At 46.5% G+C, this 25,076-nt stretch overlaps 1 protein-coding gene across 2 annotated transcripts in view; it reads right to left on the minus strand.

Annotated features, from left to right (window-relative positions):
* CEP192 (centrosomal protein 192) overlaps nucleotides 1–25,076 on the minus strand; it is a 126,767-nt gene that overhangs the window by 83,897 nt on the left and 17,794 nt on the right. For both annotated transcript variants that reach the window (XM_078613902.1, XM_078613900.1), the window contains exons 4-14: nucleotides 22,422–22,651; nucleotides 20,764–20,828; nucleotides 20,244–20,573; nucleotides 14,473–14,640; nucleotides 14,099–14,255; nucleotides 12,938–13,098; nucleotides 4,027–4,297; nucleotides 3,580–3,729; nucleotides 3,078–3,142; nucleotides 1,845–2,132; nucleotides 68–239 (exon numbers count right to left, since the gene is read on the minus strand). In XM_078613902.1, the coding sequence (XP_078470028.1) occupies nucleotides 68–239; nucleotides 1,845–2,132; nucleotides 3,078–3,142; nucleotides 3,580–3,729; nucleotides 4,027–4,297; nucleotides 12,938–13,098; nucleotides 14,099–14,255; nucleotides 14,473–14,640; nucleotides 20,244–20,573; nucleotides 20,764–20,828; nucleotides 22,422–22,651 (2,057 nt within the window). The remainder of the gene's footprint in view (nucleotides 1–67; nucleotides 240–1,844; nucleotides 2,133–3,077; nucleotides 3,143–3,579; nucleotides 3,730–4,026; nucleotides 4,298–12,937; nucleotides 13,099–14,098; nucleotides 14,256–14,472; nucleotides 14,641–20,243; nucleotides 20,574–20,763; nucleotides 20,829–22,421; nucleotides 22,652–25,076) is intronic.

Consider the following 25,076-nt stretch of genomic DNA (forward strand, 5'->3'; position numbering starts at 1 on the left):
GTCATCATTCACTTCAAATAATTCACAGTCGATGATTAATTTAATCACCGATTCTGTCAACACTGACCAGGAAACAAGGTGAGCTCTGCGCCATCTCCACTGTCCTCGCCATCGTCCCGCCCATCCTGCAGTGTTCGCTCGGCGGTGGCATCTGAGCAGCAGGACGACGCGTCCGACATGCGGAGCAGCGCAAACGGCGCTCGCCTCTCGGGGGACACAATGTCATAGCCAAATGACGGCTACGGGAGCACGGACAGACGCACAGACACGGAGTGTAAATATGGTTAGCAACAACCGCCATTTGCCACTAAGTGGTGGTAATATCACCATGGCGCTTGTGCCAGGTTATTATGTGCACGTTAAGGCCACGTGAAGTGTCGAATGGCCACCGGCAGGTCAGTGACGGGACAGACCCAGGTGCCATGGATCGACTGACTTAGATGACTGGCCGATGCACTACCTGTGCCCTCTACTGTGCCAACTTGTTGAGTTTTAGCCACCTGCTGCTCCGTTTGTTGTTGTGAGCGTCGCTCCTCTGCCCTCGATGTCATATAGGGCAGTCTGCGCACAAACGCCACCCACCCTCTCAGCATTTCGCTTGGGGGATAATTTCGGCCTCGCGCTTTTCCTCGTCTTAGACTCTGGATCGCCTTCTGTACTTCAACAGATGACACTTCAGCCACACTCACAGGGGGTGGCACCGTAGCCTCAGCAGGATCATCCCCCACTTTGCCGCGTGATGTTTTTCCAGGCTGAGGGATTCCCCCCACCGCCCCGACCTCACAGAAATGTCGGACATCAGATCATCATTTTTCCCCCTAAAGATGGTGATAGGTGTGGCACTGCAAGTAACTTTTTGGATGGAATTAAAGAGTGATTTGTGATCGAGGGCTCCTGAGGCAGACAATCTCTTTAGCAACCCGCGACCACCACCCATCCTTGCCACGCCGTACGGCTCTCCGAACCCGCATTTTTAACGTAGAATAATGTAGATGGTCAGAGTGGATTCAGTCTCCTGGTTCCGCCAAAGTCCCCTCGGGGCCTCCGGCACAAGCTTCGTTTAATATTTTCACGTAGTTTAGTGGTAAATAATAAAAATAGGGTCACACACACGTGGTCCGTAAATAGGGTCACACACAAACACACAGACACACAAACAAACAGACACAAACACACAGACACAAACACACAGACACAAACACACAGACACACAGACACACAGAAACACAGAAACATAGAAACATGCACGGACAGAAGCAGATACAGTGACGTGACAATTTTTATTATTATTTCCAGCCCTTCATAAATTCACTTCCAGACGAAGGTCTCCCCACACCATTTCAGTCATTGGGGTTGTTTGACAATACTTCTCCACATTGGTCAGTGTGGATTGGTGAAGAATGTGGGGAAGGTGATGGGAGGGCAGGAAATTAAACTTCACTATGTCCATAGTGCAGTGTGTACTAATGACTGCGTTCCACCCCTTAGACCACGAACAGACTAGGAGTTCCAAATACATTTGGTGAGCCACGCATTAACATATACCTTAGTCACTTCTGTCAGTAAAGAGGCCATTGCCGTGCCAGAAGTACCTGAGCGTGCTAGCCTAGATGGTCTTGCCAGGTCAAAAGCACTCGTCTAGGACCAGAATACATGATTAGTGTGATCAAGATGCTGGCAGTCTCAGATAAAAATCATTTGCAGGCAATTTCAACGTGGCAGGCCTCAAGTGGCTGTGGGCCGTAAAGCTCCCTACCTCTACCTAAGAAACCACATTAATCAAACCGTAATTGTACTGTGCCAGTCAGCAGCACCTCCACTCTCTGCCCCCTGCCGGCACTTACCCTCATGGAGGAAGCCGCATTGCCCCAGAGCGAGCCCAGCGCCTCTGAACGCTGGCGGATGAACGTGCCAAGTGAGAGTCGCATGTAGGCGTCGGCCTCCTCTTCGTCACCACCGCCGTCCGGTGCCAGCGAGGCCCGCAGCTGCATGTGGCCATCGGGCAACAGGCGCCACGACGAGTCGCCCATGCCCAGTGTCACATCGGCCAACGTCGCCGCGGCTGCTGTGATATCGTCAACACTACCACCATCGGCGGTGGTCGGCACCGTCGCCCCCTCGCACGTCTCTAGCTGCAGGCACCGCCGCAACAAGTGGCAGTTAAAGGATGACGCAACCTGGACCAAAATAAAAAAAACTCTACCCAAGAATTATATGGGTCGCGGATTAAACCATGCTCGCGAATAAATGAATTAAGTATGTTTACGCAAGCTGATGGTTAGTTACTGTAAACGTGTCAGCAAGTTAACCGATTGCCAATTACTTTAAGTTGCCCCGGTGTTGGCACCGCGTAGCATTGGTGAGCGCCGTGCCTGGCACCTGACATTGTACGCGGTGCCTTGCCAGGAATCCACACCGCAGTGCCACTGCTGCTGCTGCTTCCCCCGTGGGTTAGTCAGTCTCCAATTTAATTCACACACTTCGCTTCTCCCCCTTCAACTCCACTGGCTTCCCGTTTACTACACCGCTGTCTTTTCAAATACCTTACACTGGTCTATACATCTCTCCATGGCCTTTCCCCACCTTATCTCATCTCTCTCATCTCCTTCCATAACCCCTCCTCTTCGTTCCCAATCTAATCTGCGTCACCCTCTGTCCCTCCTTCTCCCTGTGCACAATCTCGTTTGATTCTTCTCCCTGCTTGCACCCCTTCAATGGAATCAACTTCCTCTATAAATTAAGCAGTTCCTCCTGAACCTCCTTCCGTTCCTCATTTAAAGCCTGACCTCTTCTCCATTGCCCATTCCCTTCCTCTTACCTCCCCTCGCCCCTTCACTCTGTCCCGTCCCTCCCCTGTAGCGCTTTCGTGACTCCCATGTGCCCTCTGTTGCAGTCACTCATTCCTCGGCCCTTGCACACCCCCAATTTTTACTACTTTTTAAACTATGTTAAGCGCCTTGAGCTAAGGCGCTCTATAAATATAAAATCAAACAAGACGTGCTACAGTTCCCCCATATCACTCAATGTCAAAAGAAAATATAAGTGTTTAACTGTAGCGACACAACACGAGACAATACCTGCGTGAAAGGGTTCTCCTTGAGGAAGGCCTCCTCATCAGCGTCCATGAGTGCAGCCACATCATCTGCTCGTGAAGACACAGTGGGGTCAGTGGTGGATCACCAGGCACTGAGACACCGCAGTATTGTGTTGCTACATTTCATCTGCTAACTCACTGATCCACCCTGCATCATGATGGTACAATCCAAATGCTCACTCACCGAAATAACCCCATAACGTCATGGTACATTCCACGTACTCACTCATCAATCCACCCTATATAGAGATGTTACATCTCCGATTCGCACACCTCCGATTAGCATGGTTAGCTATGTACGGTGCGAAAGAAGTTCAATACACCTACATACACTCCGTGTGCCCATTCACTGATCCAACCCATACAGATATGATACATTCCATATGCCCACTCACTGATCCACTTCACTGAGTAATGGTATATTCCGTGTGGCCACTCACTGATCCAACCTACGCAGAGATGGTACATTCCATGTGCCTACTCACTGCCAGAGATGAAGTCGCCGTCATTGGAGGTGGCGTGAGCAAGGCCCCCGTACGTGTCTGTGAGCGTGTCCAGCGGCGTGAAGAATGCCAGGTCAGTCACCCACTCGCCTCGTTCGTCCTGGTAGACCACGCCCGGACACACATCTGGGCCTGCAACCACAAGGACAATGCGTGTACAAAATCAATGGTACCATGTATGGCCTACATAGACTGTTGGGACAAGTGCTTATGGAGTGCCTGTGAAGGCCACCATGGCACAGTGGGGTGGTGTGGTGAGCACCATATCTGAGTTCCTTTGGCTCCCCAGCGCTGGTGCTTATCCATCGCAACCAGGATTTCATTTAAGGCCGAGTTGACAAATGCACACACAGCACAAACACCCAGGAGACAAACACACATGCAGCACTTCCGTGTTTTGCCTGCATACCCGACCACACTTGTACTCACCCCCGTGTGCCTGCTCCTCTTTAATCCTGGTCCAGTCCCCTCTTTCCTGTGGTGGTCCGATGTCCGAGCGAAACAGCGACGTGGATGATACCGGTTCGACTCCCGTTACGTCTCCGCTCACTCGTCCACCGAGCCATGCGGTGGAATTCGGCAGGAGGTACATGGAGTCAAGACCTTCCCCCTGGCCTTCGTCGCTCTCATTGCTGTCTCGAGCCTCATCGTTGTCGTTCTCCCCCTCTGCCTCTCCTTCTCGCTCTCCGCACACCAGCCGCTGCAGCATATTTCACACGTTAACCCTTCCCCGTTCAGAGACATCTGCAAGTTTCAGGGTGGGTTCCCGTTTACTTAGAATCTCGGAACGCACAAGCGGTTCGGCATTCAATTCATTTAGAGGCGTAGTGCCGCTGTTTTTAAAGACATTGTACTCACCGCAGAAAACTGTAGCAACACGACCGCACTCTATGATTGCTGGCGACAAACTGTGCCATATGCCCTCCTGCATGGCCTTTCACTTCCAATTCCGTTCCGATGACGTATGTTTCGATGACGGAATGTACGTCATCGGAATGGAATTAGAAGAAATACTAACGATGTACAAATACGTACACGTCATCAGAATGGGAAAGGGTTAACTGTGTTCGTTACAGTTGGGGTAGTGATAAGCACTTGGCCACTGCAAGCCAATGGCACTGGCAGGATCATTGGCTATAGCTCGAAGTATGTGGAGAGGGACAAGGCAATGGCATGGCAGTGTAAGCCTTCTTCTTGGTTCTTTCGGTAAAGTCACGTAGAAGGGAAATAATAAAATAATACAAATAAAACATAATAAAATAATTCTCACGACGTTTCGGCCATAACGCAAGCAGCCGTCCTCAGGTGAAGAACAGGTCTGTCGGGAAGACAGCGTCTGAATGAAACACCCCAGGCTTGGAGCGTATATTTAAGCTGGGTTGGAGGGGGAAGAGCACCTTGACAAAATAATTTGCATATCAAGAGGAATTTAGCATATTTATGGTAAATGCAGATATGGGATTAGTACTACTTGTGAAATGCGTAGGAGGTGGGTGGGGGGTTTTCAAAGTCATTATGCCCGTGCATTATGCAGTATGCAGGATTAGCAGCATCAAAGGGAGGGGATAGGGGTAGCATTAATAAAGGGAAGGAATGTTAATAGTATGTAGCTGCAGTAACTAAACCACCACGTAAAAAACTAAAGTATCAACTACATAGTATTAGTATACTAAATATACTCTCCAATAAGCTGAGCTACTAACAGTAAGTAATACATTACAATTCTATGTCGCAAAAAATATAATATGCTTCCAGCTAAACTTTTTTCTCTTACATCACACGGGTCTACCCCGTACTATATACTGCCATAAACAAACTCAACATTAAATTATATACTGTATTACTATACACCACCCTATACCTTCGACTATACATTGTAATATTACACTATGTATTATTCTACCCACCCTACTATATATCACACTGCTGTATATTCACTATATAATTACGATACTATATATTACCTTATACATTGTATTAAACATTATAATTTTATACTATTTATTATTATACAATCTGCTATACACTATACCATTGACCGTCGCGTAAAAGATACTAAGAGGAAGCAACGAAATATGTCCATGGGAGAGTGGTGATAGGAGACTTGCAGCGGAGCAAAGAATACATTCCCTGCGGAGAATACAAGATATATAGTCAATGCCAGTGAGTGGACTGCGGTCTGAAAGTCACCGTAAACGTGAACACAATCAGTTAAGATCCGAAATGGTTTATTACGTCCTTCCAATGATTGCTGAGCCAGAATCCATCTTCTCGGTTGAAATTGTCTCTGTGTTTGTATATGTGGATCGCCTCATGAACGAATCTCTCATGGTAGGCAGATGGCTTGCAGAGAACCTCTGTCTTGGAGAAGTCAATGTAATGTGAGCCCACTGAATTGTAACAGTGATCTGCCACAGCTGAGGTGTTTGTCCTACCGTGTTTCAAGTCTGTTTTATGTTCACGGATGCGGTCCGAGACATGTCGTTTGGTTTCTCCAATGTAACTGCTACCACAGAGGCAACTTAGTTTGTAGACGCCAGGGTACTGTATGTCTGGAACCACATCTTTTACAGACGGGACCAGATCACGGATTTTATGTACTGTGTTGAATCGGACCTGGATCTTGTGTTTAATCAGGATTTTGGAGATCTTTTTTGTGACCCCAGCAATGTAGGGTAAGGTGATGGTTTTGAAAGGCTCCTCAACAGGATCCTTCTTGATGGTTGGAGTGATGGCTTTGCGGATTGTGTAGTTGGAGTAACCATTAGCCTTAAGAGCATGGCATACGTGTTTGAGTTCACTGGCAATGTGTTCCTGGTCGGAAATGCATTGGGCTCTATGGTATAGAGTCTTGATGAGGGAATTCTTCTGGGATGGATGGTGGTGGGAATCCGGTTTTAGGTAAGCATCCGTATGGGTGGCTTTCCTGTAGACAGAGGGGCTCATTGAACCATCAGGTCTCCTTTTAATTAGGACATCCAAAAAGGGTAGCTTGCCATCTTTTTCGACTTCCATGGTGAATCTGATGGCTGGGTGTATGGAATTGATGTGGTCGAGGAATTGGTCTAGAGCAGGCCGGCCATGTGGCCAGATGACAAAAATGTCATCTACGTACCTCTTCCATAAGGTCGGGCGTAGAGTGGCAATCTGGATGGCGTCAGTCTGAAATTTCTCCATGAAAACGTTGGCTACAACCGGAGATAGGGGGGAGCCCATTGGGGTGCCCTCAATTTGTTTGTAGAAAGTTCCATTCCAGGTGAAGTATGTATTGGTTAAGCAGTGTATCACCAGGGGGGGTACCCCAGTATTCAGTCCTTGATGAACCAAGTCTTCAATGATTGCGATGGTGTCAGGTACAGAAACTTTGGTGAATAAGGAAACCACATCAAAACTGACAGGCAGGTCGTCTGGGGACAGGGACATTCCCTTGATTGTCAATACCAGGTCAGTAGAGTTTAGTACCGCAGAGGTGGTTTTTCCAGTGAAAGGCTGCAAGATTTCAGACAATAAACGAGCCAGTTTGTAGGTGGGGGAGTTGATAGTAGAGACAATGGGACGAAGAGGTGTATCTTCTTTATGTATCTTTGGCAAGCCATATAATCTTGGTGGCCTGGCTGCAGAAGGTTTCAACGAGAACTGTTTGGTTTGATCAATTAATGCGGTTGAATCAGAAATTATTTTGTTGGTTTTAATGGCGAGGCTGTTGGTGGGGTCTCTTTTTATTTTTGTATAGCTGCCATCGTTGAGTAGTTCTTGAATTTTGTTGTTGTATTCAATTTTGTCCATGACAGTGGCATTGCCTTTGTTGGCTGAGAGGATGACAATGTCATCCCTCTTTTTTAATTGAGCTAATTCAAAACGCTTATCTTTGCTGATGTTGCTAGCTGGCATCTTAGCGTTTGAGGGTTGCAGCGATTTCAGATCTTGCTACGTCTGCAGCGATGTGACCCAGGCCCTTGAGAGCCACATCTACTCGGGCAATGATATCATTAACTGGTATGTGTCTAGGTGTAAGCCTTGTCTAAGTTAAACCCTCCATCAGGGGACCATGTTGAGTAAACACAAATTATTTTTGATTATAGATGCGAGTGTTGCTTGGGTGTAGTACTAGCTGTCCAAATAATCCTAACCCTATCCGACCACCCACCAGTCGCAAACCTCTCACCGATCCTAACCCTAACCAACAAGGTAGGCAACCATCCACGAGTACAAACTCTCTGTTTGAGAAAAGGCCTGATGGCTCCTTGGGACATTCTGTTTACAGGAAGGCCACCCACACATTCTAGATTTTAAGCTTTCGTGACTGCAAGGATTCATATTCTTAGGTTTTTTCGGTAAAGTCACGTAGGTAAAAAATTGAAATTAAAATTAATAAAAGTAAAATAAAATAAAAATCACCACGTTTTGGAGGCAACACAAGCTTCCGTCTTCAGGTGGAACCGTCACAGCCACGACAGCTGTATCAAGTAAATGAGAGATTACAAGAGCTCTCACTCCGTATATATAATGGTTGAGGGGGGAAGGGCCCAGAAAGGCACACTTTTTATTAATATGGTAAGGTGAGGCTTAAGACTAAGAATAGACTGCATAACAAAAGACTGAGCCTTTGTTATGGAGAGGTGCGGTTTGTGACTAACGCCTAGCCTACATAACAAAAGTGTGAAAAAAGAAAAAACTAAACCTGGTAAAACAAAACTGGCTGTCTATCAGTAACCTGTAATAGTTGTCTGTCAAATAAGATGGTCCAAATAAGTGTAGTTAAATCTTTTTTGCATGGTTAATCACATCTTTCCAATGATTACTCAGTTTATAACCATCATCACGGATGAAATTATGTCTGTGTTTGTATATTTGTATGGCTTCGTGTACAAACCTTTGATGGTAGCCAGGAGGTTTGCAGAGCACCTTGGTCTCGGAAAAGACAATTTCATGAGAGCCCACCGAGTTTTAGCAATGATCGGCAACGGCCGAAGAATCAGTTCTACCGTGTTTCAGATCTGACTTGTGCTCGCGGACACGATCAGAAACATGACGTTTCGTTTCTCCAATGTAGCAATCACCACAACTGCAACTCAGTTTGTAGACTCCAGGATACTGTAAGTCAGGAACGACATCCTTCACAGATGGAATCAGATCACGGATTTTATGCACTGTACTGAATCCAACTTGGATCTTATGTTTGTTTAGAATTTTGGAGATCTTTTTGGTCACGCCTGCTATGTATGGTAACGTGATAGTTTTGGTCAGAGTTTCATGTGGCTGTTTCTGTATGGTGGGAGAAACAGCTTGGCGGATGGTGCGGTCAGAGTATCCGTTCATCCTGAGGGCCCCGATGTACATGTCTTAATTCACCGGCCAGGTGGTGTTGGTCAGAAATGCCATGGGCTCTGTGGTATAGCGTTTTGATGAGAGAATTCTTTTGAGATGGGTGGTGGTGGGAATCCGGTTTCAAGTAGGAATCTGTGTGGGTGGCTTTCCTGTAGACAGAATGTCCCAAGGATCCGTCAGGTCTCCTCTCAAACAGAATATCCAAGAATGGTAGTTTACCATCTTTCTCCACTTCCATGGTGAATCTGATGGATGGGTGTCTGGAATTGATGTGGTCCAAGAAGTGGTTCAATGCTGGGAGGCCATGTTGATACAGCTGTCGTGGCTGTGACGGTTCCACCTGAAAACGGAAGCTTGTGTTGCCTCCGAAACGTCGTGATTTATATTTTTCTTTTATTTTACTTTTATTAATATTGATTTCAAATTTTTACCTACGTGACTTTACCGAAAAAACCTAAGAATAGCCACCCACACAGATTCCTACTTGAAGCTTGATTCTCACCACCACCCGGCTCAAAAGAATTCCCTCATAAAAACACTATACCAGAGGGCTCATTGCATCTCTGACCAACACCACCTGGCCAGTGAATTAAAACATGTACATCTGGTCCTCAAGATGAATGGATACTCTGACCGTACTATCCGCCAAGCTGTGTCTCCCACCATACAGAAACAACCACCTGAAACTCAGATCAAAACCATCACGTTGCCATACATAGCAGGCGTTACCAAAAAATTTTCCAAAATTCTAAACAAACACAAGATCCAGGTCCGATTTAATACAGTACACAAAATTCGTGATCTGATCCCATCTGTAAAATATGTCATTCCTGACTTGCAGTACCCTGGTGTTTACAAATTGAGTTGTACCTGCGGTGACTGCTATATCGGGGAGACGAAACGACATATTTCTGACCGAATTCACGAGCACAAATCAGATTTGAAACACGGTAGAACTAATTCTTCGGCCGTAGCTGATCATTGTTTCAACACAGCGGGTTCTCATGATATTGTTTTCTCCGATACCAAAGTACTCTGCAAACCTCTCGGATACTACCAAAGATTTGTCCATGAAGCCATCCAGATATACAAACATAGACACAACTTCAACCGAGAGGATGGTTTTAAATTAAGCAATCATTGGAAATATGTCATCAACCAAGTCAAACTTTAGCTGCCTTATAATTTTACAGCCATTTCCATTTCTTCCAGTTGTTTTCTATTCCCAGCTTGATTAGCCCTTTTTAAACCAAGTTAAACCAAATTCAACTTTAGCAGCCTTATGGTTTACTGCAGTATACTGCAAGGCAGCCAGTTTGTCAGCTTAAATACTGCTTCCGTTTTTCAACCGTGTTCATGTGTGTAATTTTTTCAACCACGGCACACTTCTCTCCGCCCATCCGCTCATCCATCCTCCTAATCCCCTGCAGCATAACAAAATGCGGCATAACTTAGCCCCCCCCTCCCACGGCCCATCCTGGCTGCTCCCCCCCCCTTAACCTGTATATAATCTCGTGTCTCTTAGAGCTCTGCACTTGATACAGTAATCTTGCTGTGACGGTTCCACCTGAAGACGAAAGCTTGTGTTGCCTCCGAAACGTCGTGATTTAATTAATTTATTTTCTTTTTTACCTATGTGACTTTACCGAAAAAAACAAATAGTATCTCCCCCTGTAACCTTAACCCCTAACCCTGGGCCACACCTACAGTGCCGAGAAAACGTTTGTGAACCCCAATGATAATTATGGAAATTCCATAGTTTTACCATGACAGCCTTCTTGAATCAAACCCAGTCTCTTCTTAAATATCGAAAAGGGTTTATATCAAACAATTACATGTCTTTTGAAACTAAATTATGTATGAATTAAACAAACAATGAGTAATTAAGGTTCAGGGTATTGAAAAAGTAAGTAAACCCCTGCTTTTGGGACCTCCTTTGCCAGTACTAAAATATGAGAATAGGTTTTCCCCTTTTGACGTCCTCTGGTCTAACACCGTTTGAGACTAGGCTCGAAAGAAAGCTGTCTCTGGTGTGGACCAATCAGTTTCAAAGACAATGCATATATTATCAGAGTATGTTTTTGTTTGCATTCTGACCACAAGTATTGTGGTTAATGCAGACATGATTCCTTGTAAAAGGTTTCAGTTTGGTGTTTTAACATCTTAACACCTGTTTTGTTGCCAGAAAAAAGGGGAAAACCTATTCTTAAACCTCTACTCAGTTCCAAATGGGTTAAAACAAATTTCTAAGGATTTGGGGCTCTACCAATCCACTGTCAAACGGATAGTCTACAAATAAAGAAAGTTCAAGTCCACAGTCATTTGACCTAGGAGAGGTCGTCCTACCAAAATCTCTCCAAGAACAAACTGGAAAATCATCAGTGAAGTCACAAAGAACCCAGAGAAACATTCAAGGATTTGCAAGCTACTCTCGCTTTGGCTAATATGAGTGTTCATGACTCAACTATCAGAAAAAGACTGAACAAAAATGGCATTCATGGCAGGATAAGCAAGGAGAAAGCACTGCTCTCCAAAAAAAAAAAAATTGCTGCCCGTGTGAAGTTCGCCAAAAAGCACACGGATGATCCACAAGACTTCTGGAACAATATCCTCTGGATATACGATTTAAAGGTAGAACGTTTTGGCCTCAATGAGAAACGTTATGTTTGGCAAAAACCAAACGCTGCTTTCGAACAGAAGAACCTCATCCAAACCGTCAAGCATGGTGGTGGGATTTGACGGTTTGGAGATGCTATGTTGCCTCAAGACCTGAACGGCTTGCCATCATTGACACAACCATGAATTTTGCATTATATCAAAAGGTTCTAGAGGAGAATGTCAGGCCATCTGTCCGTGAGCTGAAGCTGAACCGAAAGTGGGTCTTGCAGCACGAAAATGATCCTGAACACAAAAGCAGATCTACAAAAGAATGGCTGCAGAAGAAGAAATTCCATGTTTTACAATGGCCTAGTAAAAATCCGGACCTAAACCTCATTGAAATGTTGTGGCAGGACCTGAAGCGAGCTGTCCATGTGGAGTGAGCGACTTCCGACACACGTCTAGTAGAAGGCTTCTTATTTATTAAGAGGACACAGGGCGATACACTTCGTAACGCGGCTACACCTAGGCTGTCCAAACACGCAGCCCATCTCCGTTCCTGCTCTACGCTGGCTGGTTGACGAGCGTAGCGGTGGCGACGGAGCTGGTATTGCAGAAGAATAGCCACGTGGTCGAAGACAAAGAGATGACGACGGCAGTGACGCAACCAGAACCCAGACCCACACTAACAGCCCCAAACCAGAGGTTCGGTGCACCTTATATCTGCCTAGCGTGGCCAAGCTCCACCTCTGGCCACGCCCCCTTTCCAGAACCTTCGGGTTGGTTCCCGGAGCTTCTCGACTGACTCTGCCCTTGATCTTTACCCCAGATACGTCCCTTCATAATAAGACATTATGTAATGCAGCTATAACCGTAATTACCCCTACAGGTCGGCAGGTGTCACCCTGTCATTACACACAGAGTTTAAGGCGTTCTGTAAGGAGGAATGGGCCAAAATTCTGCAAACCCGATGTGAGAGACTGACCAACGGTTAAAAGAAATGCATAGTTCCAGTCATTGCTGCTCAAGGGTGTATCACCAGTTACTGAATCTAAAGGTTCACATACTTTTTCACATGTGGTTATTGAATGTAGAATCATTTGAGGATGAATAAATGTTTAAAGAGTATCATGTTTTTGTGTCATTCGTTTAATCAGGTTATCTTAATCTATTATTAGGACTTAGATTAAGATCTAATAATTTTTTAGGTTTGAAATATGTAAAATGTGAAAATCCTAAGGGGTTCACAATTTTTTCTTGGCACTGTACAAGGTCCCACCAATAATATTTTGTTATCTTTTTAGTGTTGGTGTTCGCATTGTTCATTTAGTTTCAGGTGGTGGAAAACCACCTCTGTCTCTACCCCAGGTGTCTCCTTTGCCACTGCACGCGCTGGGCCAGCCCCGGCCATCACCTGCAAGTGAAGTGAGCCCCAGGGTGTGGCCTGCGTCCTCACTTCTTCCCCAGCCACGCTGCGCGTCAGCAGACAGGGTTCCGGCGGAGAGGCATCAACGCCCCAACCTCCGTTACCATCACCATGTTCTCTCCCTCGTGCCTCGCCACTCTCTCCGCTCCCTGAACAACAAAAGGCGTACAGCCCGGCCGTTAGCAGAGAGGGTTAATACCACAATGGGTTAAAATTAAATAAGTGCGAGGCAGCAATGATCCCTCGGCCAGCAATGGAAATGTCGCATTCCGAATACAGGGGTCAGTTTTCCCTTAGTACGACCTCCTTCTTACTGAGGGGAAATCGACACCACTGGCTCAGATCTGTCAGTGCCAACCCCAAGCTCATTTAATCAAGGGAAACACTTCAACTTGGCTTTGAGTTGTAGAGCAATGTTCGCGGATGGCCATGACTGGTGAAACAGTGTTTATGTCCTCTGGAGCAGGGCTTCTTATACTCTGGCCATCGCGACCCACCAAAGGTCTGCCTTTCCAAGTATACACCAGTCTTCTCCGTTCAATACAAATCAAGTCAATGCGAAACTACACATCCAAGTGACAGATAGTGTCCCTCAATCAGAGCTCTATATCACCTTCACAAACTGTTGGGACAAGTGCTGGTAGTGAGCACCTATGAAGACTGGAACGGTACACGAGGGGGTGTGTGGCCAGCACCATGCCCGAACGCCTTTGTCTCCCCAGTGGTGATGTTTCAATACCGGCCGAGTCGACCTAGGAGAGGCCCAAGACCGTTTCAGATATTCGTCACTGGTGTTGGCTGTGAGCGAGAATCGAACCTGGGTACATACCGCAGCACACTAACCTTTGCACTTCTGCTCCCAACTGGGACAAAGATCCCCCCGTATAGCCTTAACAGACTGTTGGGGCAAGTGCTGTTAGAGAGCACGTATGAAGGGCTACTGGGATACACACTTACACACACATCTCTCAATTCGATTCAGCAGTGTTTAGAATCACCCTGAACGTCTGTCGCAACCATTAGGCATGTGCAATTTATATCTCTTTAATTTGTATTTAAATGGAGGTAAATTGGTAAATGTGTAAAAAAATGTCTGGTGATGTTGGGCTGCGTGGACCAGTGTGAAACCTTACAGTGGAAGGAGTCTACCTGCATCAGGTGAGGCAGCACGGTGCCAGCCCTCAGCAGAGATGCGGGGCTCCATGGCGGCCACCTCCATTAGTCCGGTGCTGCCACAAGCCCTCGGGCGGCCGTCACGCTCCGCCTCATCCGAGCTGCCTCCCTCCAGACCTGGCCGGTTGCACACCTGGATGGGGACGATAGCATCATCAATAATCATCAATTGATAAATCAATCAATCATCATCATTCATCATCAGCACGACAATCACCAAAGGCACCATTATCGTAAGCAGCACAATTATCGTAAGTAGCACCATCATCATTGGTAGTATCAACGTGAGCAACACCACCATCATCATGAGCAGTATCACGGTGTATTATAATGGAGGTGCCATCACTTGCCAAGATAGCACCGTTGGTGTCCACACGACGCACAGGAAAGTCCCTGCCGCCGACGACCACGTCATCAAACTCGTGATCGTTATCGTCCTTGTCATATTCGTCATCGCTGGTGTGAGCACAGTCCCTGCCCGCGCCAGCCACTCGCCTGCGTGGCATCTCAAATGCATCCTACACCAGGCACACACACAGACAACAACAAAAACACAAGGCACAGATGCATTCTTAGCCACAATGCCGACGTATAACTTTGTAAAGTGTATGTATGCAAGCTGGAGGCAGAGCAACAAAGCTACCCACAATGAGCAGAGTGGTGGTCAGTTATAACACAGCGAGTTGGCACAGCAGAAAGCGCAGGTGTTACATATGACAATCTCCCAAATCTGTTAAAACACACGGTATCTCAAGGTGTTTTTAACCTCGCACGAGCATCGTGCAAAAACCTAAATGTAGTAGCAAATAGCAACTGCTGCACACGTATTTCGTTGGGCATTGTGCTACTATCACAACGATATTATTCCTGCTATGAAAGTCATTAGTGACACATGGTATTTCAACCCCCCCAAACCTGCCCCCTCGGGTTGACTCCGCCTTTAAGGAGTACCTGGTACAGTGTGAAATTCTCTCAATAGACAGCTTGGTGAGCGCATTGTGTTAACAGCCTGAACAGGGTGTGGTTCTTTATTCACTTGATTGTGCTCGCTTCTAACGCACATCTTCCTCTCCGAACATTCATTATCTCTCTTTGGTTCTTTCGGTAAAGTCACGTAGAAAATAAAATCAAATAATAATAGAATACGACGTTTCGATTGCAACACAAGCAACCATCATCAGGTGAGAATGAATGATAAAACAGAGACATGGAAACAACACAGGCAGACACACATGCAGAGAGACACACAAAGACACACCGAGCGAGACACACACCAAGATAAAACACAGACACGGCAACAACATAGGCAGACACACATGCAGAGACACACACACAAAGACACACACCAAGACAAACAAAAGAAAGAACCAAAGAGTAATTCCTGCAGTCACGAAAGCTTTGAATCTAGTTTATTCATTATATCGTCCTTATGGTGCTATACGCCTGTTTATATTGATCATCTTTACTTTAGTTTTTTAAGCACTATCGTTGCCTGTAACTCTGATGCGTGATGTTACGTTGGTGCCTATTCTCTGACGCGTTATGTTAGATTGTTGCCTGTAACTCTGACGTGTTATGCTATGTTGTTGCCTATTTTGATGCGATATGTTACATTGAGGTCTGTAAAGCTGATGCATTATGTTACGTTGTTGCTTGTTCCTCTGCACAGATCACATTATTGATACTGTTGTTCTTGGTTTATGCTGATGTACTATGGATCTCCCTTGCAAACTCGCTGGATAAGCGGCGAAACAGGACATACAGTGTAACAAATGTACATGGATTGATAAACAGGTACAGTGAAACCTTGGATTGCGAGTAACTTGGTCTGCTAGTGTTTTGCAAGACGAGCAAATTTTTTAAATAATAATTTGATAAACGAGCGATGTCTTGCAATACGAGCAGTACGTATACGCTTTGTCTGCCAAGCGTCACGTGATCACAACTGAGCCAATGGTTCTTCTCTCTCTCGCTGCGGGATTGTGGGTAATCATCTCCCATGCTCGGTCTCAGTCGGCGTGCCTCACTCGTATAGTCAACATCCGTGCGAGCGTATACCGTTTACTACAGTACTGTATAGTGTTGTGACCACGTTTGTGTGCGTAAAGCATTTTTTTAATTTTGTGTCCAAGTGTAGTGACTGTTCTTTATTAACTGTACTGCAACAATGCTTTTTGCCTCCTTAAAAGGAGGCAAAAGCAAGTGTCATTGGATAGGTTCCTTGTTAAAGTCGCACAAAAAGAAAAAGATTCCAGTGAGCCAACAGATGGAAGTAATTCCGTTACTGACAGTGAAAGTTGGCCTACATAATAACCCTCCTCTCGCTCCTCTCCTCTCTCGTCTCCCTCACACCAGCCACGATTAAATTTAATTAATACTTTTGATTACTTTATATGAAACTTCAATAAAAATATAAAAAGGTACAGTATTTTGTATTAATAATTTTTATATTAATATTTTTGGGTTGTGGAACGAATCATCTGAGTTTCCATTATTTCTTATGGGGAAATTCGCTTTGATATACGAGTGCTTTGGATTACGAGCACGTTTCCGGAACTAATTATGCTTGCAATCCAAGGTTTCACTGTACTCACTAACAGCCAATACAGTCCATAGGGTCATAGCGAAGATGTTTGTCCTTGTGGGTGACCACTTCATCCTCCTATGTAATGTCAGCCGAAATAATTTTTCTGAATATAGTAGGGTTTCCTCTTCTGTTAACAAGCCGACATGAGAGATAAAGTTGATTTTCTATTGTATATGCGAAAGCTTGCAATGAAACGAGCGAATGTTGAAAAATGAGAATGACTGTCGATCAGTTCAAATTGACACGCAAGTCAAAAGCACACAGCCCACGAGCACACGCAGACAGGCCACACACACATGCCATTCGCACACAGGCCACGTGCACACAGAACACACACGCACACAGGCCATGAGCATACAGGCTACACACACAGGCCATGAGCACACAAGCCACACACACGCACACAGGCCATGAGCACACAGGCCACACACACAAGCCACGCAAACACACACACAAGATACTCGCACACAGGCCACATACGCACACAGGCCTCGAGCATACAGGCCATGAGCACACAGGCAACGAGCACACAGGCCACACGCAGACAGGCCACACGCACAGACAGGTCACAAACACACGGGCGACGAGCACACAGGCCACACACACGCACACAGGCCACACACACACACACAGGCCACACACACACAGGCCACACACACACAGGCCACACACACGCACACAGGCGACACATGCATACAGGCCACACACGCATACAGGCCACATACGCACATAGGCCACACCCACACAGACCACACGCAAACAAGCCACAAGCATACAGGCCAAGCGCTGATTAGGTTGAGGTGCGGCAGGTGGAGGCACACAGCAAGGGTGCACGTGAGGCACTGCACACATGAACACATGCGTGTACACACACACACACAGGTGCGCACACGCACAAGCCCACACGCGCGCACTCACCTTCACGAGCATCGTACAACCTCCTCCTACTCACGATCCACGCAGCCGCAAGGGGAAATTTAAGAATAAATCAGAGAGGCTCCGAGAAAGTATTCGTCTATTCCCAGAGCCTCTTGTAATCCAAAGAGCAAATGTGAATGCAACTCAATTCTGTATTAATTTAAAAAACCAAACGGATGTTTGTTTCGCTTTGTTGTAAGTATGCCACGTCGTATTCTTCAAGACTCTCTTTAAAGTGCACCCAGCTTGCCACATCGTATTTGTGACAACTGCAGCTCTTTCTGGGTATGTTTGTAACTTTAGTTTCGTTTTATAGTTTAGAACTCACAAGTTAAACCCTGCAAGTTTTACTTCTGGTACATGAGACTGCCACACTATTAAAATACCGGTGCGAGCTTAACCAAAACAAGGAAATGTATTAGAAGATGGATTTATTAATACCATGAGGTATGTCATGTTGTAATTGTTAACATTATTGTAAGCTATATTCTTAGGTTTTTTCGGCAAAGTAACGTAGGTAAAACATCAAAATTAATAAAAATAAAATAAAATAAAGATCACGACGTTTCGGAGGCAACACAAGTCTCCGTCATCAGGTGGGACCGTCACAGCCAGATTAGCTGCATCAAGTGAGGCAATGATTCAAGATGTAATCCCTTAAAAGCAAGTTGAGGGGGGAGGAGAGGGGGGGCTCATCAGAATGTGGTAGCCAATGAATGGAACGTATCGGGAGGGAGGGGGGCGGGGCTCAAGGACGGCACGGAGTGCCACGTAAAACGCATCGGGAGGGGGGCGGGGCCAAAAGGATGGGCGACGGCGTGGACGCGGTTGAGCGCAAGCGACTACTGCTGCACACGCCAACGCATTGGACAGAGAGGGGGGAGGGGAGGCCTGATACACATGATAGAAAAGAACGAAAATGCCCATGTTTATACCAATGCTGGCTGAACAATGAAGAGAGTACTGTTAAACACTGGGGATGTTAACACTCGGTAAAGTAAAGTAAAATAGTGCCTGTCAGATTAGATGGTCCAAAAAAGTGTAATTAAGTCTTTTTTGCGTGGTTGATAACATCTTTCCAATGATTACTAAGTTTGTACCCATCATCACGGTTGAAATTATGTCTGTGTTTGTATATTTGTATGGCTTCGTGTACAAACCTTTGATGGTAGCCAGGAGGTTTGCAGAGAACCTTGGTCTCGGAAAAGACAATTTCATGAGAGCCCACCGAGTTTTAGCAATGATCGGCAACGGCCGAAGAATCAGTTCTGCCGTGTTTCAGATCTGACTTGTGCTCGCGGACACGATCAGAAACATGACGTTTCGTTTCTTAATTCACCGGTCAGGTGGTGTTGTACATCGGGCCCTCAGGATGAACGGATACTCTGACTGTACTATCCGCCAAGCTGTCTCTCCCACCACACAGAAACAGCCACATGAAACTCCGACCAAAACTATCACGTTACCATACATAGCAGGCGTGACCAAAAAGATCTCCAAAATTCTAAACAAACATAAGATCCAAGTCCGATTCAGCACAGTGCATAAAATCCGTGATCTGATTCCATCTGTGAAGGATGTCGTTCCTGACTTACAGTATCCTGGAGTCTACAAATTGAGTTGCATTTGTGGTGCTTGCAACATTGGAGAAACGAAATGTCATGTTTCTGATCGTGTCCGCGAGCACAAGTCAGATCTGAAACACGGCAGAACTGATTCTTCGGCCGTTGCCGATCATTGCTACAACTCGGTGGGCTCTCATGAAATTGTCTTTTCCGAGACCAAGGTTCTCTGCAAACCTCCTGGCTACCATCAAAGGTTTGTACACGAAGCCATACAAATATACAAACACAGACATAATTTCAACCGTGATGATGGGTACAAACTTAGTAATCATTGGAAAGATGTTATCAACCACGCAAAAAAGACTTAATTACACTTTTTTGGACCATCTTATCTGACAGGCACTATTTTACTTTACTTTACCGAGTGTTAACATCCCCAGTGTTTAACAGTACTCTCTTCATTGTTCAGCCAGCATTGGTATAAACATGGGCATTTTCGTTCTTTTCTATCATGTGTATCAGGCCTCCTCTCCCCCCTCTCTGTCCAATGCGTTGGCGTGTGCAGCAGTAGTCGCTTGCGCTCAACCGCGTCCACGTCGTCGCCCATCCTTTTGGCCCCGCCCCCCTCCCCCTCCCGATGCGTTGTACGTGGCACTCCGTGCCGTCCTTGAGCCCCGCCCCCCTCCCTCCCGATACGTTCCATTCATTGGCTACCACATTCTGATGAGCTCCCCCCCCCCCCAACTTGCTTTTAAGGGATTACATCTTGAATCATTGCCTCACTTGATGCAGCTAATCTGGCTGACGGTCCCACCTGATGACGGAGACTTGTGTTGCCTCCGAAACGTCGTGATCTTTATTTTATTTTAATTAATTTTGATGTTTTACCTACGTGACTTTACCGAAAAAACCTAAGAATATGAATCCTTGCAGTCACGAAAGCTTCAAATCTAGAATTATTGTAAGCTGTCACAGTGCCATTGTTATTGAACTCATTCCTGTAGTTTTCCCCTTTTGAGAGTGAAACCCCCTTTTGTCGATTGCTCAGTACCTGGAATAGCGTCGCCCCTAACGCAGGTGTCGGCTTGTAGCCGCCCCCCTTCACAGGACCCACAGCCCCAAGCCAGGGCGGCTCTCGGAGGGACCCTGCTGTCGCCAGCCCTTGCCCCTGCAGCCGCCCCTCCAGCTGCTGTTGCTCCTGCTGCTGCACGAGGCTACGGATGTCATCTTTGGAAAACTCGTATTCCTTGAGTTCCTCGAGTTCTGGGTCATCGCCATTGCCATCTCCATCCCCATGCTGCTGCAGCTCGTTCTGCTCAAAGCTGCAGAGGCTGTCATCGGGGGCGCTGGATGGAGATGCGAGCAGCCTCTGGATGTCGGTCTAAGAAGAGAAAAACGTATATACGTAAAAACATCTGGCTGGGTTCCTGTCTCAAACACAAGCTTCAGTTTGTGGATGAATCTCTCTTTTTATTGCGTGTATACCAGCTCTCTGATGCCCTGGTGTAAAGGTCCCTCTTAAAAAATATATTATTCCAGAGATGTTAATCAAAGCATCAGTGAGGTTTTACCTGTGCACGTAGCTCTGTCCCAGGAACCATTCTGTCGGTCAGCGTCATGAGCCCACATGAGAGGTCTGGCAGAATAAATAACAACATCAATGTGCATTTCTCATACAAGAAAGTCTCAATAGGGTTCAACAGGAGACGTTTGTCAAATTCCTTTTCAATGTCTGTGTCTTTGAGAAAAGCGGCATACCTGGGAGGGGGATAACACTAAGGTTGGCACAAACATGACACAAATCCACTTTCTATACTGCCATCTCTTGGCCACTTGTAGTGCAGTAGGCCGGGAGATCCACAAATCCACATGATCCACCAGCCCTTGTCTCAAGGACACTGCATTCAAAATTGTGCTCCCATGCCCAGCTTTAGAGTTAAAGATTCCTTCACACAGAAATACCCTGGTTTACGTTGGGGATGTGTTCCTGAAAGGTGCGGCGACAAATATGGAAACGACGTAAATCATGACTTAAAGCTTTCGTGACTGCAGGAATTCATATTCTTTGGGTCTTTCGGTAAAGTCAGGTACATAGGTTCAAAGAAAATAACAAAAAACTACGACGTTATCAGCGGTTGTCATCAGGATGTGTTGCGATCGAAACGTCATAGTTTTTTGTTATTTTCTTTGAACCTATCTATGTGACTTTACCGAAAGACCCAACGAAGATGTAAATCATAGCGATTTATATGGTAGGTGGTGAAGCCTGAGAGGCGATGGATACGAGAGAGGGCGGACAGTGCTGTCAGCGATATAAATGTGGCTTGAGGCGACGCAAATCGGACCGTGGTGTTAATAATAAAAATACGTAGAAGGGGGAAACATAAATTGGGTTATTACTGTACTGAAATATGGTCATAATCAGTCCAAGTCACTCAGTTTGGGAAAGCTTGCAGCCCAATACAGACTGATAAGGGTCTCGAATATTCCAGGTGAGTGACCAGGACGTACGGCAAGAAATAAGATGCCCGGGTGGCTGGCTGGGGGTCTCAGAAAGCTCGCAATGGCCATGCAACGATGGTGCGGAAACTCCGGCATCACTGATATCTTGACATTAAATCATAGTTTCAATTACCAATAATTAAGCAAATCTCTCAGGTGTGGAGAGTCGATGGTCCCAGCCTTGTCACTAAGGACGCCACAAAACGTTTGATTTTAAAACGAAAAAGTTTAAGTGGCTGGTGGGAGTGGAGCATTTGTGGTGGTAAGCACACTGAGCTATGAAGCTAGTGACCCGAGTTTGATTTAAGACCACAGCTGTGAGTGATATCTGAAACAGTCATGAGACCCACCTCTTTCACATAGTCGCAATGACCAGCACGGTGAGGTAAGGTCAAAAACCCCCATGCCTAACATGGCGTGGGGAAGCGTTGATTCAGCAGTGGATTGACAAGTGGTCATCCAGTAATCCAAGATAAATGGAGATTTTAAAAATAGAATGATACATGATGGTGGAATAAAACCTAAGGGCCTACTGTGGCTAACACCTGTGGCTGATTAAATAAAACCCAAATCGAATTTTCCTTTTGTTTTCCCTTCAACACAATACAAGCAAGCAAAATAAAATGCTCAACACAATTTAGCGAGCGGCCACTGAGTCACCAATCATCTCACATCGGCAGCCGCACGCCTTCCCTCCCCTCTTTCCCGTGGGCAAATGCTCTCTCACCGTCCACGAGATCAAGAGGCAGGAGGCCCAGGGAGGTGTCGCCCGTGGTTTGGCCACAGTTGCCCGCACTGGGCTCTCCCTGCAGTGCCGTGAGGCGGCAGGAAGCATGGGGCGGTAGTGGTGGCGATGCCGGGGGCCTATGACAGCTACCGTGAAGCCTGCCGGCCTCCAGCTCGACTGGCAGCAGCATGTCGGAGAGACGCAGCGAGGCGAGGTCGTCCGCGTCACTTCTGATGGCGACACCGTCGCAAACACCGTCGTTGTTAGACATGCGAGGAATTCAGACTCATGACTCGCATATTAAACTGTCCATGTACGAATTGATGATTTACAATTTATGGTTATTTTCAAAATAACATGAACAATACAGAATTTTTAAGAAAAAAATCTAATATACGTATTTGCGATGTTACATGCCCAATCGGTACCACCTCCATTCGCACCAGCACACTTGCACAAAACGAAGCGCAGACTGCTTTAGCATTTCATCTAGGGTCTATCCACTCGAAAACAAATGGGTGACATTGTCCAGCTGAACTGTAGGAATTGTCCATGATCTGTGCTCACTTTATTCTGCAATTTACACAGTTACAAGGCTACCTTGCAAATAGTAAAATCTCCCTTTATGTGAAAAGTTGTGCGCTTATAGCGTAATATTGCAAAACGCGTATGAACGGGTTGCGTTCCCTCATTTGAAAGTCGAACGGGTCATAAGTCGGAACACCATAATGTACCATATCTAAATGCAGATATGGTCACTGTTAAAAAATGTGTTACGGTTCAACAAAACAGGGAAGCCATGTCACAGAAGGCGGGAACGCCATCGCCGCTGCCTGCACTTGCGGGCGCCATTTTGCCGCCGGTGGGGAGCGCTTAGCCCGCCAAGCTTGAAGCGGGGACATGCTCGTCGATTGACATCCAGTCGCTCTGCCGTCGACTGCCCTTCATTAAAGAATTTGTTTCCGCCAGCGGCGACTGGGTGGCGCTTAAGCGGCGATTTCTCACCAATGCCGACTTGGCGGGATGGTCGGAGGCGGACACGCTGAAAGCGCTGCCCGCCATCCTCGACGATGATGCCTTGGCGGCGTTCCTTGCCATTCCGCTGTCTGAGAGGTCAACCCTCATGCAGGCGTTTGACCAGATGGCCGCTGTTTTCGAGCCTCCGCTGAACACCCGTCAGAAGTTCGTCGTGAAGCGGAAAGGGGATGGTGAGTCGGCTCTCGCCTCCCGAAGAGCGCTCTTGTCGCTGGCGAAGGCCGCGTTCCTGAAAATGGACCACAGCGGCCTTGACGCCTTGGTCCTCGAGAAGATGTTGGGACTCGCCAAAGACCTCCATACTGTGCTCCCCACCGAGGACGGAGAGGTGTCTTCGCTCAAGATCGCCAGGTGTATACAGGCGCAGCAGACCCTGCAACGTGACAGGGTGTTGGTGGCGTGCTCTGCGTCTTCCGGAGCCCACACGGACGAGGAGCCTGCTCCCGCGTGCTCGCTGCATCAGCGGAGCGGCGATCGTCGGGATGACGGCGATCGGCGGCGGGACAACCGGCGGCCAGCGAGGTCTGCTTCGTCCCAGTCCAGCAGTGGATGGGTCACCTTCTACAACTGCGGCCTACCAGGGCACGTCCAATTGGGCTGCCGGGTTCCTCGACGGCGGCCCCCAGGACGTCCGCCTTCCTACGACTCCCTGCTCTCTAAGGCAAGTCGCGGCGCACCTCACACTTGGCCCCGGGGTTCACTTTATCCATCGGGGGGGTCCGATCTGCGGGGGCGTCTGATTTGCGTCGGGGTCGTGCGCGGTTTCGAGGGGAGTCGGTGCGTGTTCGCGACGATGTATGGACTGCGTATACTGCGTATACTGCGTATACTGCATATACTGCATTGCACGACATCGTCGATTATTTGGACCATTGTGAATGGTGTTTTGCTCTTGAGTTGGGTGACTGAGCTCCGTGAAAATCCCATGGTTGAGGTTGCGAGGGATTTTAGATTGAAGGGTTCAGTGTGTTACGAACTCACTGGTTGGTTCCTGTCCATTATTGCTCGACAAATGAGAAAAAAAAAATTGTGCGAGCGTGCCCCTTAGGTTCTATGTAGATCAAGGGTGCATGGGGCTGTAGTCAGTATACTGCTACAGAGTCGGTAGATACAACTATAGAGTCAGTAGATATTATAGAGTTTGTAGTTACTACTGTAGTCAGTGGATACTACTATAGAGTGAATAGATACTAGATTCAGTACATACTACTATACTCTTTGGTTCTTTCGGTAAAGTCACGTAGGTAGAAAAATAAAACAAAATAAAAATAATATATCACGACGTTTCGATCGCAACACAAGCGGTCGTCCTCAGGCAGAAAAAATAATCCAGCAGTGGAACTGCTGAACCAAGTTCAGCAGTTCCACTGCTGGATTATGTGATCGAAACGTCTAAATAGTATTTTTATTTTGTTTTATTTTTCTACCTACGTGACTTTACCGAAAGAACCAAAGAGTATGGATTCCTGCAGTCACGAAAGCTTCAAATCAAGACAGATACTACTATAGTCATTAGATACGACTGTAGAGTCAGTATTTACTACTATAGAGTCGACAGATACTACTATAGTCAGTAGATACGACTACAGTCAGTAGATACCACAATGGTCAGTAAATACT

The sequence above is a fragment of the Lampetra planeri genome, chromosome 42, assembly GCF_965212315.1.
Source record: "Lampetra planeri chromosome 42, kcLamPlan1.2.h2, whole genome shotgun sequence".
In the NCBI taxonomy this organism is placed as follows: domain Eukaryota; kingdom Metazoa; phylum Chordata; class Hyperoartia; order Petromyzontiformes; family Petromyzontidae; genus Lampetra; species Lampetra planeri.